This window comes from Eurosta solidaginis, chromosome 1 (assembly GCF_040869045.1).
Source record: "Eurosta solidaginis isolate ZX-2024a chromosome 1, ASM4086904v1, whole genome shotgun sequence".
NCBI classification, from domain to species: domain Eukaryota; kingdom Metazoa; phylum Arthropoda; class Insecta; order Diptera; family Tephritidae; genus Eurosta; species Eurosta solidaginis.
In genome coordinates, this window is record NC_090319.1 from 251,462,166 (window position 1) to 251,478,468 (window position 16,303).

At 42.0% G+C, this 16,303-nt stretch overlaps 1 protein-coding gene across 5 annotated transcripts in view; it reads right to left on the reverse strand.

The window, feature by feature from the left end:
- Bruce (BIR repeat containing ubiquitin-conjugating enzyme) overlaps positions 1-16,303 on the reverse strand; it is a 268,342-nt gene that overhangs the window by 174,808 nt on the left and 77,231 nt on the right. For all 5 annotated transcript variants that reach the window (XM_067760344.1, XM_067760342.1, XM_067760343.1 and 2 more), the window contains exons 3-4: positions 5,797-6,805; positions 4,925-5,719 (exon numbers count right to left, since the gene is read on the reverse strand). In XM_067760344.1, the coding sequence (XP_067616445.1) occupies positions 4,925-5,719; positions 5,797-6,805 (1,804 nt within the window). The remainder of the gene's footprint in view (positions 1-4,924; positions 5,720-5,796; positions 6,806-16,303) is intronic.

The window sequence follows — 16,303 nt, forward strand, 5'->3', positions numbered from 1 at the left end:
CCAGGTACGACACCCCGGGGACTAATCAGAGTATAACACGAGCGAGAAAGGGTAACGCCGGGTACGACACCCCTGGAGCCCCATCTGGAACCATTCAGAGTATAACAGCACCGAGCAGTAGTAACTTCAAGCACGACGGCATTATGCAAAACAACGACGACGACATACAAGAAGAAGCGGAACGAGTGCGCGGTTTTCTGGCAAAGGAACTCCGAAAATTCGAGAGCATGAGTGGAGTGACGACAATAGCCGAGCACAAGATTGTCCTGACGGACGAACGCCCCATCAAGCAACGTTACTTCCCACGCAACCCAGCCATGCAGACAATCATCAACAGCGAAGTTGACGAATTGCTCCAGAAAGGATGCATCGAGCCATCTTGTAGCCCACACAGCGCACCGATCGTACTGGCCAAGAAGAAAAACGGAAAGTGGAGGTTATGCGTGGACTATCGTCAGCTCAACGCCCGATCCGTACCCGACGCATACCCCTTACCCAGAATACAACACATCCTGGACAAACTACGATGAGCGAAGTACATCAGCAGCCTGGACTTAAAGAACGGCTACTGGCAAATACCACTGGAGCCCAAGAGCCGGCCCTACACAGCTTTCACAGTACCTGGACGCGGATTATTCTAGTGGCGCGTTATGCCGTTCGGCCCTGCAACGTTTCAAAGAGCACTAGATCAGGTTATTGGACCGGAGATGGAACCTTACGCTTTCGCTTACCTCGATGACATAATCATCATAGGATCCACCTTGGAGGAGCACATTCGCAACCTGAAAGAAGTGATGCTACGACTACAGCGCGCCAACCTCAGAATAAATCCGGAGAAATGCGAGTTTTTCAAGAAAGAAATTCGATACCTAGGACACGTAGTAAGCGACAGGGGAATTCACACCGACCCCGAGAAAGTTGCAGCCATCAAAGACCTGAAACCACCAACGAACGCGAGAGAGGTGCGTCAATATCTCGGTATAGCATCTTGGTACCGACGATTCGTGCCCGACTTCGCGACGATCAGCCAGCCACTCACAACCCTGCTGAAAAAGGGCAAACACTGGAAGTGGGGAGCCGAACAACAGGAAGCCTTCGAGGTCTTAAAGCAAAAACTAACGGAAGCACCGATACTTGCCTGTCCGTACTTCACCAAGACCTTCACCTTGCAAACGGACGCAAGCAATTTCGGGCTAGGCGCCGTATTGACACAGGATTTGGAAGGCGGGGAACGCGTGATCGCCTACGCCAGCAGGAAACTCAACAAGGCGGAAACCAACTACTCGCCTACCGAGAAGGAATGCCTCGCGATCGTCTGGGGAATACGCAAGATGAGGCCATACTTGGAAGGGTACCGATTCAGGGTACTCACGGACCATATGTCTCTAAAGTGGCTAAACTCCTTCGAAAGCCCCTCCGGCCGTATAGCACGATGGGCCTTGGAACTTCAGCAGCACACCTTCGACATAGAGTACAGGAAAGGGAAACTGAACCTGGTAGCGGATGCACTATCACGACAGCCACTGGAGACCCTACGACTGGCAACGACAACAGAGCGACCATGCAAGTGGTGGCACAAGCGCGTGAATGAAGTGCGCACTAACCCCGAGAAATATTCTGACTACATGATACAAGATGGACAACTGTACCGCCATATTCCCTGCCGGTCACAAGATGAGGAAGCGGTACCTTGGAAACTTTGTGTACCCACACCACTGCGACAACGAGTATTAGAAGAAAATCACAATATACCAAGCGCTGGACACATGGGCATCCGCCGGACAGTAGCGCGGATTGCCAACCGGCACTACTGGCCCGGCATGTTTCGGGACATCAGTCGATACGTACGACAGTGCGAGTCTTGCCAGAAGTACAAGGAAACACAGCAAAAGCCGGCCGGAAAGATGCTCACACAAGTGGCCCAAGAACCATTCGCCACGGTATGCGTCGATTTCGTTGGACCACTCCCACGATCCACACACGGGAACACGATGCTACTAGTATTTTTCGACCGCTTCAGCAAATGGGTGGAACTGGTCCCCATGAGGCGTGCGACAGCAGAAGGCCTACGCCGTGCGTTCAGAGAACGCATCCTCGCAAGGTTTGGTGCTCCCAAGATACTGATATCGGCCAACGGCGTCCAGTTCACCAGCACAATGTGGCAGCGTTACCTCAGGGAAATGGGGATACGACAACAATTCACGGCGCCCTACACCCCGCAAGAAAACCCGACGGAACGGGCGAACAGGACAATCAAGAGTATCATAGCACAACTCACCAGATCACAGCACAACAGATGGGACGACCGTCTCCCAGAAATCGAGCTGGCCATCAACACCAGTGTGACCGCGTCCACAGGATACAGTCCATCCTTCCTCGCACAAGGACGGGAACCGCGACTACCAGGGGCATTGTTCGACGAGGTCAACCTGGGGACGGGCACAGCTACCACAACGGCAGAAGAGAAATCTGACAGAATGCAAGAGGCATTCAGAATAGTGAGGCAGAACATGGAACGAGCGGCGGCAGATCAAGCACGGCACTACAATTTACGGCGGAGAAAATGGACCCCCGTAGTCGGCGAACTAGTGCTCGCAAAGGAACACCATCTCTCCAAGGCCGGCGAAAATTTCGCGGCAAAGTCGACCCCAAATATGACGGACCCTACCAGATCCTAGGATATGTATCACCAGTGATACTCAAAGTACGAAAAACCAACGGCGGGAAGGATAAAACGGTCAATATTGGGGAGCTAAAGCCATATCATGCAGCAGAGACCATCGCGGGAAATTAAAATAAATTCAGGAAAAATAATCTAATTAATATCAAGGATGGGAAGATAAGCAAGCACCGGTCATTCTATCGCAAACCACCGAGGTGACAACACGTTCTTTTGCTACGGAGTGTGGGGACCAAATAAATCCTCATTAATTTAGCCCACACAAAACGACCCCACAACATATTTGACACGACATTTAACAGCAACACGGCCAACCAACAAATCTCAGCAACACAACGAGCGCTCGCAACATTCAACAGCAACACGGTGACCATGGCAACGTAACCATTTGAGCTAGCAACACCAAACACAACTGCCATAAAAGGAGCGACACAGCAGCACAGCAGCACAGCAGTCAGTCAGCACGGAGCTGTGGTCGTGACCAGAGCTACTAGCGAAGTATATTCCTATTGCAGTTGACCTTCTCTATGCAATAGGAATCCACTTCATAGGGGCGAGTCGTGGAATGGTGATTGCGGTTGATCTTCTCTACGCATCACCCCCAGAGACCAAAGGCCCCGCCACAGCAACGCGCAACCGCGACAGGTGACACCCGCTCACCTCAGCAATACAAGTAAACGCCGACGTAAGGCGCGTCAAGGCACCGACGCCACATACTAACGGGATCCGTCTAACGGAACACGGCGACAGAGCATCGCCTCAGCAATACAAGTAAACGCCGACGTAGGGCGCGACAGAGTATCGCCCAGCAAATACGAGTAGACGCCGACGCAAGGCGTGGCAGAGAATCACCCAGCAACCAGCAATACAAATAGACGCCGACGCAAGGCGCAGCAGAGTAATACAAGTAAACGCCGACGCAAGGCGCAGCAGAGTAATACAAGTAAACGCCGACGTAGGGCGCGACAGAGTATCGCCCAGCAAATACGAGTAGACGCCGACGCAAGGCGTGGCAGAGAATCACCCAGCAACCAGCAATACAAATAGACGCCGACGCAAGGCGCAGCAGAGTAATACAAGTAAACGCCGACGTAAGGCGCGTCAAGGCACCGACGCCACATACTAACGGGATCCGTCTAACGGAACACGGCGACAGAGCATCGCCTCAGCAACGCAAGTAGACGCCGACGTAAGGCGCGACAGAGCACCGCAGCAGAGAGAGACGCCGTCATAAGGCGCGTCAAGGCACCGACGCCACATACTAACGGGACCCAGCTAACGGAATACGGCCGGACCGCTAGGGCCCGCCACCGCAATCAAGGATACCGCAAGATAATCCAAGTGAAATTGAAAATGAAGTATGCAAACACGTTTTATTTTATATTATAGAATTTAGAACCAATAAAGAGAGTGAAGTTTTTTATATTAAATCGATTTGCAAGGTGCCCCTTTAATACAAAATTATTGTAAACGAACCCATGGCACGGCGAGTATACCCCAGCAAATATCAAAGAAGCAACGGGGCACGAAAAAGCTTCGTTACAAACTCTTAATTGTCCGGAATCATCCTCGACATTTTCAATGTATGCCCTGCTTGTAACGTGTCCGCCTCACGACACAAACCATATTTTCAATTTTTGTGTGAGACCAACGCCCTAACACCCATATCTCTTTGGTCCACCCCTGTTGAAACTGGACTCCCGTTAGAGAATATTTGTGACAAATTGTGAGTGATCGCATCAATTGGATGAGGCCAAGCAGTGCTACAACAACAACTGAAAGCACCAAAATACTGATTGAAGGTCGCAGGTTAAAGTCCTAGGGTAGTGTCAATGGGAGCAATTAAAAAGGGAAAAGTTTATATTGATTGAAAGCAATGCGCGTTTGCAATGAAATACTTTAGCAAGATTGCAGATTTTAATTCTTAAAATCAATATATGTGCAATCAATGTGATTGCAATCAATTTAAATTTAGGTGTAAAGGTCAATGTGAAGAACTTAAATAATTTATATGAAACGTTGTAACAATGTTTGAAATCTTAAATTTTCTATTATGCTCACTTGCAGAACAGGAAGTTTTATTTTTAACTCAAACTTAAATTTAAAATCTGTCAAAAATTAATGAGTATAATCCCTCATGAGAAGCGAACTCAGAGTTAAAAAGATAACCCACCGGTCTGCAGGAGTGAGTAGTCGCAAATATATCAAGGTATTCTATACAATTAATAGCAAATAAACTCGTACCCTCCACACGTTCATCATCCAAATCCATGTCTACGGTAGCCATTATTATTTTACTACCATCTTCAGTTGGTGCTTTGGTTTTTATCAGTTTTACAAGTAATTGATTGCATCTACCATTTATGGGCAAAATTTCAGCAATCTCAATTACTTCGTGCCGACCACTGATAACGCTCCCACCACCAGCCCCATTTCCTGTATCATTATCCGAAACCATAGCATTCATTCGTCGCACACTTGTGCAACTTTCCACAACACAATCAATATCTTCGTTTATAAGCTTTTGAGCAATTATGCCACCATTATTGTTATTTCCATTGATGTTATTGTTATTAGCATTGCCATTGTTATCACTATTATATTGTTGTGCACCGTGGGCAGCTAATAATTTTTCCTTGAAATAGTTGGAGTCCATTTCAATTTCATTTGTATTTATTGAAACATCACTATCGATTCCAACACCGACACCAATTCCACTAGTATTTCCTGCCTCATTCGATTTTTTCAATAATTGAAAATTACTTAAATGTCCTAATTGATCCATTTTAATAAGTTCACTCTCAAGTAAATCATTCAGTGTAGATGTATCGGATTTGTTACCAACAATAGAATCGCCCTTTTCCAAAGCAATCAATTCAGAAACAAAGCCATTGCTATCAAACCCATCAGTATATTTTTCAAAAACTGAAGTAAGCGATTTATTGTCATCATCTCGATGGTCGTACTTGTCACATAATTTTTCAGATTTTTTGCTATCGCCGCCACCGCCTCCAGCACTACTCTCACCACCGGTGCTAGCTAAAGAAAGATGAAAAGTATAACAAAAACAATTAAGATTAAAAGTGTTGTATGAAAAGTTGTTTTATTTATTTTACCTCCAGTTAGTTGTGGATTTTGAATGCCTTTTCCGTTAATACTTCCATTGCCACTACCAGAACCGCTAAAAGCGCTACCAATGCTTCCAGCATTGCCGACATTTTCTTGAATACGATCACTCTCTACAATATTTAGCACCACCATACGCAATGAGTATTCGCCGGTGTTTTGTCGTATGCTCATACCCAATATTATTTTGGAACCGACAACACCTGCCCGTAGGGTTGACGTTGAGGGGCACTGTGCTATAGTTGTGCCTGTTATGTTAGTTGCAGTCATTGTATTGATTTTGAACTTGGCACGATCATTCGGCAGCACACAAATAGCTGTTACACGTGCCCATTCGTATCCTTCATCACAGATATCTTTCATTAGTGTAGCAATATTAAACGCATGCATTTTCTTTAAATGACGTTCAATGCTCCAAACAGTTATCTCACCAGTCTCTATACAACATGTACATAATACATTCGAGTAATCACTATTTGAGATCACATCAAAACCAATTCCTGGCACAGGTACAGCAGGATTTGTTGCGTATGTCACTGATAACGGAACATTTTGGGTATATTCACCTTTAACAAATGGGCACATGGGAGAATGTCGTTCGTGTTCGCTCCATGGTTCATCAGTTTTTTCCCAACATACCAAACATACACTACAAGTAAAGCACATGGCACGATCTTCTCCGGACGAAGAAGGCTGATGATAAAAACCAGCTTGTGCCATTTGATCGGGTAATGCCCATTTGTAGTCCATGTGTGGCCACTTTTCAAATGTCTGTCGCCGTACAGCTTCCGAATGCATTAACACTCTTTGAAAATTGCTGCCGTGCCAGCTCAAATCAGGTATACGCGAGCCAGCTAGGAGATCGGTAAGTCTTTCATTTATAGCCGAAGCAATAGCCAAAGCCGGAATGTGACGCTCCAATCTCTTCAACATTATAACCACATTATTAGCAACTAGCTTCAGGCTAGAATATGATACCTCTAGACATATTGTGTTCCACTGTAATGAAGTTATTTGCGTTGATATGAGTAAACATTATATAAATAAATAATGAATTGTATATTCGGGCACAATTGAAACCTAGGGTGACTACTAACTTAACTTGCGCGCGGAAGTCGTGTTTTACTTCTTCTTAAAAGATATTGGTGGAAGTTGGCAAATATGTCAGATAGACCCAGGAGTTCGATAATTTATCTAATATATAAAATTCTTCGGTCACGGCAGGGTTAGGTTTTTCGATACAATTGTACTTTTTTGATACAATTTCACTCAAGAAAGTACTGAAGTACTACGCTGCCATTTTTGGTACAATTTTGCCTACAAGTAATATTCTAATTTAAGTAATGTATTTTGACGCTATGGCAACCGTCTTTGAAACAAACGACAACGTTCCTTTCATCTGTGTACTTGCACTAATAGTTCGATTAGCACTGTCTTTATCACATACGATTTTTCAAGCAATAATTAAGTTTGAAATAATATGTACCTACATACATATGTATGAAACCCACCTGTTTTCACTGAAATCAAAAAGAATATTTCTATTTCTAAAATACATGTAAACAAAAATCATATGGATAATGATAGTATATATTGCGGCGCTGAAGTAGATCTATTCATTTGTAAAAATTTATTGGAAAACAAGATATTCAAAATTTTAAACTAAACGTCAAACTATTTTACATGGAGTTTTGTAAAAACCTACAGACGAAAATTGACTTTGTTAATGAAATTTTCAATTGGGTCACAAAGCTTGCTCCTGACGCATTGTTCCACTGGTAAATAAATTGATAAAATCGAGGAAATTAATTCGGAATCTCGAGCCCTGTCAGAACACGAAGAATTGCGTGCTCTTAAAAATCATTCCATTTCTGAGTTTTGGGCAAAGGTGCGATTATTGAAAAATTAACTGAACGAGCCGTTTTTGCAAATATATACAGAATTGCACAGGGGGTTTTATCTCTTTCACATTCTTCAGCGAATGTTTGAAGAATATTTTCGATACAGAATATAATTAAAACCAGGTGTAGAAATCGTTTACTTGTTGAATGAGTTTCTTCTTTGATAAAAACAAAGGATTTTATTAAGACCAGGGGGCAATGTTGTTATAATATTCAAATTGATAAGGGAGTTAGTTGTGAACAAAGTTTAATCGTTGACGAGGATGAAAAGTTTTTTGATTAACAAACATACATACATATATGCAAATAATTAAAATATACCTATGAAATAATAGTATGTTTTATGTATGAGAAAATATTTATGTTTTTCAGAAACTCTTATTGAACTAAAAAAAATGTTTCCTTCTAAATAAAAAGAAAAATTAATTTCAAATGAATACATACATTAACCGTCCTGTGCATAGATGGCTACCCGGGTACCTTTTGCATATTCAAAAACCGGTTTAACATAATCTACAAATAGAAACGAGTCAAAATTTTGTGGCATCCTATAGGAATAAGTTGTCTACAAAAAGGAGAGACAATTTTTTCAAATATACTTTCATAAAGATGGTTTTTTAATAAATTAGTTTTTTATTACTAAAATTAGTTTTTTATTAGTAGTTGTCATGGCTGGGATACCCACGTACCACTAGTAGTTCTCACGTATGAACTGCCTTGTGGTACCCGTGTACCCAGCCATGCGAACTAAGAAGAAAAATTATTCATGAACAGGACGGTTAAGCACGTATTTTTATTTTGGTACTAAAAAGTAAAAAAAAAGTGAATGAGTAATAGTGTAATATATGTAAATCCATACGCAAAAAAGTTCAGTACACTTTGAACGAAAAAAGTACGATTTTTGAGTGGATTTAGTACAATTCATGAAATGTCATTTCCCAACCCTGGGTCACGGTGTTAGACGCCTAACTCCTCCGAAACGGCTGAAGCGATTCTCATGAAATTTTGTGAGCATATTGGGTAGGTCTGAGAATCGGCCAACGTCTACCTTTTTTTCGCTAGGTGCCTTGGGTCTTGAGATCAAAACGTGGACCAGGGTACCCCTAGAATGTGTTTATATAAAATGGATATCAAATGAAAGCTGTTGATAAGTGCTATAGTACAGGATAATTTTCATACAACTGGAAGGCTAGTGTCTCGAGATATAGCCCAAAACGTGGACCCGGGCACACCTAGAATGTGTTTATAAAATATGGATATCAAATGAAAGCTGTTGATGAGTGCTATAGTACAGGATAATTTGCATACAACTGGGAGGCTAGGGTCTCGAGATATAGCCCAAAACGTGGACCCGGGTACCCCTAGAATGTGTTTATATAAAATGGATATCAAATGAAAGCTTGTAACGAAGCTTTTCGTGCCCCGTTGCTTCTTTGATATTTGCTGGGGTATACTCGCCGTGCCCAGGGTTCGTTTACAATAAATTTGTATTAAAGGGGCACCTTGCAAATCGATTTAATATAAAAACTTCACTCTTTATTGGTTCTAAATTCTATAATATAAAATAAAACGTGTTTGTATACTTCATTTTCAATTTTACTTGGATTATCTTGCGGTATCCTTGATTGCGGTGGCGGGCCTTAGCGGTCCGGCCGTATTCCGTTAGCTGGGTCCCGTTAGTATGTGGCGTCGGTGCCTTGACGCGCCTTATGACGGCGTCTCTCTCTGCAGCGGTGCTCTGTCGCGCCTTACGTCGGCGTCTACTTGTATTGCTGAGGCGATGCTCTGTCGCGTGTTCCGTTAGACGGATCCCGTTAGTATGTGGCGTCGGTGCCTTGACGCGCCTTATGACGGCGTTTACTGGTATTACTCTGCTGCGCCTTGCGTCGGCGTCTATTTGTATTGCTGGTTGCTGGGTGATTCTCTGTCACGCCTTGCGTCGGCGTCTACTCGTATTTGCTGGGCGATACTCTGTCGCGCCCTACGTCGGCGTTTACTTGTATTGCTGAGGCGGTGCTCTGTCGCGCCCTACGTCGGCGCTTACTTGTATTACTCTCTCGGTGTACCTTTGCTGCGCTCTGCCGCCGCGCTTGGCGCTGGCTTATCCTGGCTGCGCTATGCGTCGCCGCGTTGACGTGACCTCTGTCGGCGTACTTCTGCTGCCGCGGTTCGCGCTGGCTTACCCTGGTTACGTTGTGCGTCGGCGGACCTCTGCTGCGCTTTGCTGCCGCGCTCTGCGCTGGTTTACGTGCGTTGCCGCTCTGTTGCGGCCTCTGTCGGCGTACTTCTACTGACGGAGGTGAGCGGGTGTCACTTGTCGCGGTTGCGCGTTACTGTGGCGAGGCCTTTGGTCTTTGGGGGTGATGCGTAGAGAAGGTTAACCGCAATCACCATTCCACGACTCGCTCCTATGAAGTGGATTCCTATTGCATAGAGAAGGTCAACTGCAATAGGGATATACTTCGCTAGTAGCTCTGGTCACGACCACAGCTCCGTGCTGACTGACTCTGGTTACGTTGTGCGTCGGCGGACCTCTGCTGCGCTTTGCTGAAGCGCTCTGCGCTGGTTTACGTGCGTTGCCGCTCTGTTGCGGCCTCTGCCGGCGTACTTCTACTGACGGAGGAGAGCGGGTGTCACCTGTCGCGGTTGCGCGTTACTGTGGCGGGGCCTTTGGTCTTTGGGGGTGATGCATAGAGAAGGTCAACCGCAATCACCATTCCACGACTCGCTCCTATGAAGTGGATTGCTATTGCATAGAGAAGGTCAACTGCAATAGGGATATACTTCGCTAGTAGCTCTGGTCACTACCACAGCTCCGTGCTGACTGACTTTGTGCTGCTGTGTCGCTCCTTTTATGGCTGTTGTGTTTGGTGTTGCTAGCTCAAATGGTTGCGTTGCCATGGTCACCGTGTTGCTGTTGAATGTTGCGAGCGCTCGTTGTGTTGCTGAGATTTGTTGGTTGGCCGTGTTGCTGTTAAATGTTGCGATCGCTCGTTGTGTTGCTGAGACTTGTTGGTTGATCGTGTTGCTAGAGCCTTTTGTGGCCACTTGTTGTGTTAATGTCGTGTCAAATATGTTGTGGGGTCGTTTTGTGTGGGCCAAATTAATGAGGATTTATTTGGTCCTCACAAGCTGTTGATAAGTGCTGTGGTACAGGATAATTTTCATACAACTGGGAGGCTAGGGTCTCGATATATGCATGCAAGGCCGAAATAAAGACAAGAATTAATAATACCCACATACCTATTTACATACGTCCTATTCGAATTGCCTGAAATTTCGTATATAAATTTGCCTATACGGTGAGTGTCACAAAAATAAAATTTTAACGCCCATAACTTTTGAACCAAAAAAATATTTGTAAAAATCAATAGGTCTAATAAAAGTAGCAACTTTAGATTTTATGAAGACAATGACACGAAACATAAATCAGGAATTGTGCAGCAGTGGTTGATGTGGAATTGTCCCCACGTAATGGAACTACCAGCGCAGTTACCTGACTTAATTGTCATTGAGGATTTATGGTCCCTACTAGAAAAAGATATCCGAAAACACCATATTTCTAGCAAAGAAACCCTCAAAGCAGCACTTCTCGAAGAATGGTCAAAAATTTCACCGAATTTAACCGAAAAACTTGCCAGTTCAATGGAGGATCGTCTAAAATCAGTTATCTCACAGAAGCGTTACAGGACAAAGTACTTATAAATTCAAGAATTCGTTTTCGTTTCACTCTTTTAGTGCTGCATCATATAAGCTGCTCATGTGAAATATACGGCTTTTCATTACTTTTTTGTTTTTAAGGACTAAATAAGGAACATCTAGCACTTGAAATGATTTTTTAAATAAAAAACAATGCTAATATTACTATGATTTTTAATTTTTTTGAATATCTTTTTTTAATCAAAAGATATGGGCTTCGAAAGATTATTTTTTTGACTGCATCAAATAAGATGACACTCACTGTATTAGTATTTACGATGCTTTTTTCCGGGAAGTATACCAGAGACGGACTGGGACTGGGATTAGGACTAGGACTGGGTCTGAGACTCGGAGTGGGACTGGGACTGAGACTCGGAATGGGACTGGAACAAAATACATACCACCCTCTGGGACTGGCAATAAGAGATGAAGAAGAAGGAGAAAAACTTGAGAGAAGAGATAAGGAGACTGAGAAAGAGATGGAATGAGACGAAGATGGGGATGAAGCGAAAAAGACGGAGGGAGGAGTGAATAAAAAGATTAGGAAAAAGTGTTGAGGGGTAGGGCAGAGTTAGACGGAAAAAGCTTATTAAAATGTATGCAGATAGGCCAAATTTAGGGCAGAACAACGTCTGCCGGGTATGCTAGTCTATATATATATATAAATCAAATTCTGAGTGTGTGTGTGCTCGCTATGGAAACGTATTTCCCACACTTCAATCATCGCCAAATTTTGGCTATAGGTTCCTTCGATCAACACGAAGGTTCTAGGCTAAAAATAATTTCGATACATAAAAGGGGCGTGGCACCTCCCATACAAATGGAATCTTTGGTACTGCATAACTCTGAAGGTATACATGCCAGAACATTGAAATTCAGTAAGGAGTTGTATGAGGTCAATCCCTAACACCACCATGAAAATGTGGAATTAGGAAAAAGGGGCGTGGCACCTCCCATACAAATGGAATATATCATACTGCATATCTCTGGATGTAGTAATAGTAGGATAATGAAAATGGTAAGGAGCTATAAGACGTTAAGTCCTAACACCTTCAGTAAAATGTGGAATTGGGAAAAAAGGGGCGCGGCACCTTACCTACAAATGGGATTTTTCAGAACTATGGCTGCCGTACAAACTTAGGCTATTTTAACACCTAGAGTTTGACTCTTGAGTTTGGCTATTATTCCTTTTGGAAGTTTAGTAATCTACCGCCGTTAAAAAAATGTGTCTATCTGCATGTATATATATAAAAATCAAATTCTGTGTGTGTGTGTGTGTGTGTTCGCTATGGAAATGTACTTCCCACATTTCAATCATCACCAAATTTTGGCTATAGGTTCCTTCGATCAAGGCGAAGATTTCTCATAGTTCGGAATTAAGAATTTTAAATTAGATTTTTTTTTTTTTGCCATGCGAACGAGCATATGCATTACAATAAGATACAATAATAAAATGTTTTAAACGAAAATTTCACCAAATATGCGTACAAAATTCAATTCAATTTACAGAACAATAAAATAAATTATCAACAAAAAAAAAAAAAAAAACAGAAAAAATAACGCAACATTCATTCGATCCCGGGCTTTACAACGTACGCCGGGTAAAAATAGTAACATATATCTTTAAAACTCTGTGAAATATTATTTTGACAATTTTCTTTTTAAATTATATTATACTTGTGAGAAAGTAGCTTAAACTAATAGAATACAGACGCACACACATGCATACTTGAGTTGCTGAAAAATCTGAATAATAAAATCCAAAAATGGGAGAAATACAAATTTGCGATTCGTGGAGAAACAGGAATAAGATGTGTGGGTGTGTGTTCGAAAGTATACCACTCTGCAGCTAAATGTTCCGGCTTGGATAGCTACAAAGCTTTATTTGTGAGGAGGGCATTACATACATACATAATATTGATTTGGTATTGCGAAATATGTAAGAGAGTGTCAATTATAACAGTGTGTATATAAAAGATATATATATAAGAATATAAAAATGAATTTGCAGAAACTTTGAAAACCAACCAGAGAGAATTGAGAGCGTTAATAAAGGCGATAAAGAAGAAATAAAATAAACGTTTAGCGACCTTGAAAATTTATCAGGAAAATACTTTAATAAAGTGACGAATATTAGCATCACTAAGCGATACTATTATCCAGGCATGCATAACGAACGAAACGATATCATTTCGTTACAATAATCAACGTTAATAAACGAAACGAAGTCATTTCGTTTCGTTTATTAACGTTAAGAACGTCAAATTAACGTTAATTTCACGATCTTAACGTTAATAAACGAAACGAAGTGACTTCGTTTCGTTTATTAACGTTGATTATCGTAACGAAATGATATCGTTTCGTTCGTTAAGCATGCCTGCTATTATCACTAAGCCGATACTCAGCAGCCACTCGTATGTACGTAAACAAATCAATCATCTACACACATATGTACATACAAGGCAACGGAGAGATACTCCTAAACACATGTAATCATCAGCCGAAGTAGTAGTCACATATACACACGCATATAGCTATGCGAGAGGCTATAAAATACAAATACACACGCATATAGCTGGTAACCAAGCAGGAGATTGTGGAAGGAGAAACGTCTAGACATTTGGAGAAATATGCGGACAAGGCAACAGAGAGTATAAAAGTAGCGCAAGCTGAGTAGTCAGTAATCAGTTTGATTTGAACACGCAATTTGTTGTGAAGTAAGAGTTATGGTGAAATACTCTCAAAGTAGTCTAATAAAGACCATTTTACATTATTGAATATTTGAGTTATTTATTCAACAGCTTGGCGATTCGAACGTTAGCAGGTTTCAAATAAGCGGAATTTCACTAAATTCGTTACAATACTTATAAATGCAGCTGAAATAAAAACGTACGGGAAGTAGCCGACCAAATGAAAAACCAAGCAGAAGTTGTTGGTAGGGAGAATAAGAAGTTTTGCAGTGAAATAAAAACATTAGTAAAGGAGAAAAACAATGCGATACCAAAACAAAATTCATATGCCAATATACAAAAACAAAAAATAAAAGCAGGGATGAGACCGTGACAGAATTAAAGAAACGTTTTCCTAATATTATTAAAGCAAGACCAAAACAAACGAGTGAAAAAACAAGCAAGGTCTAAACAGTAAAACTAACACGAAGGAGCTAAAGATAACTTACATTAAAGCTGGTAATAATGGTATTGTAACGAATTTAAGGAAATTCCGCTTATTTGAAACCTTCTGCTAACGTAATCGCTAAACTGTTGAATAAACAACTCCGATATTCTGTATTGCAAAATGTTCATTGTTGTTGTTGTTGTTGTAGCGATAAGGTTGCTTCCCGAAGGCTTTGGGGAGTGTTATCGATGTAATGGTCCTTTGCCGGATCCAGATCCGGTACGCTCCGCCACATTAAACCTTCAGGCCATCCCCTCCCTCCCCACCCCCAAGTTCCATGAGGAGCTTGGGGTCGCCAGAGCCTCGTCTGTTAGTGAAACAGGATTCGCCGCGGATAGGTGAGGTTGACAATTGGGTTTGGAGAAGCTATATATTGCGCTGGCAAATTGAAGGGTTGTGCTACACAACCCCTTGAATGTAGTATTTTAGTCGCCTCTTACGACAGGCATACCTACCGCGGGAATATTCTGACCCCCTAACCCGCTGGGGTCAAAATGTTCTTTATTAGACTACTTTGGGAGTAGTACAATTATACTTCACAATTATACTTCACTTCGCAACTAATATCGTGTTTAAATAAAACTGATTAGTCATTCCTCAACTTGCGCTGCTTTTATACTCTCTGTTGCCTCGGCCGCATATTTCGCCAAAGGTCTAGACGTTTCACCTTCTAGAACTGTTATAGCTCCTGCTTGGTTACCAGCTATATACATATATATTTGTAGTTTGTGCGTTTCTCATAGTCATATGCGTGTGTATGTGTGAGTAACTATTTCGGCTGATGACTACATATTTGTGTGTGTGAGATATGTATCTCTTCGTCGCCTTCTACATAAGAGTAGCTGCTTTATTTTTGTTGTGCATTTATTTATTGTTGTTGTGCATTCATTTAGTTAGCAACTTAGTGATGCTAATATTCGTCACAGTTTTATGGTGATCGATAGTAAAAATTAAATATGAAATACAGATATCACGCAAATATAAAGAATACTTGAATACTTGAATATTGTGGCGAACATTGCCTATTCTATACATCACTATTCTGCTAGTAAATAAATGCACAACAACAGCAAAGTAAGCAACCACTCATATGTGCATGTAAACATCAATGCAAGCAGCCACACATACACGCAAAGGGCGAAGGTAAGAGCGAAGAGATTATTTCACATACACACGCGTAGTCATCACCTAAGAGCAGAAGTTATTACTCACACATACACACGCATATAACTAGAAGACAAATGCGAATACCAGATTCATAAAGGAGACAAACGCGAATACCAAATACATAAAGGAGAAATAAATAAGCAGCTGTTCGAGAAGACTGTTCACGAAAGTCTAGACCCTAGGAGAAATGCGAACGAAGTAATCGAGAGAGTATAAAAGGAGCGCAGTTCAAGCGATGGTGAATCAGTTTGATTTTAGCAACACTTTTACTGAAGTACGCGATAATTGTAATTGTCAAGTCTAAAAAAAGAACATTTTGCTATACTGAATATTTGAGTTTCTCAGTTCAGTTCAGAGATTTGAACGTTTACTGAAGCTGCAAAATAATCAGGAATTTACTTAAACTTGCTACAGTATAGATAGCAAAGTGTCTAACAAATCTGAGGTGGAAGTGCTGGCGGAAGTACATAAACCAGGCATCATATTATGCTCTGAAACGTGAACAACGAAAGATGTCCAAGACAATGAATTAGTAATACCTTCATACAAAATT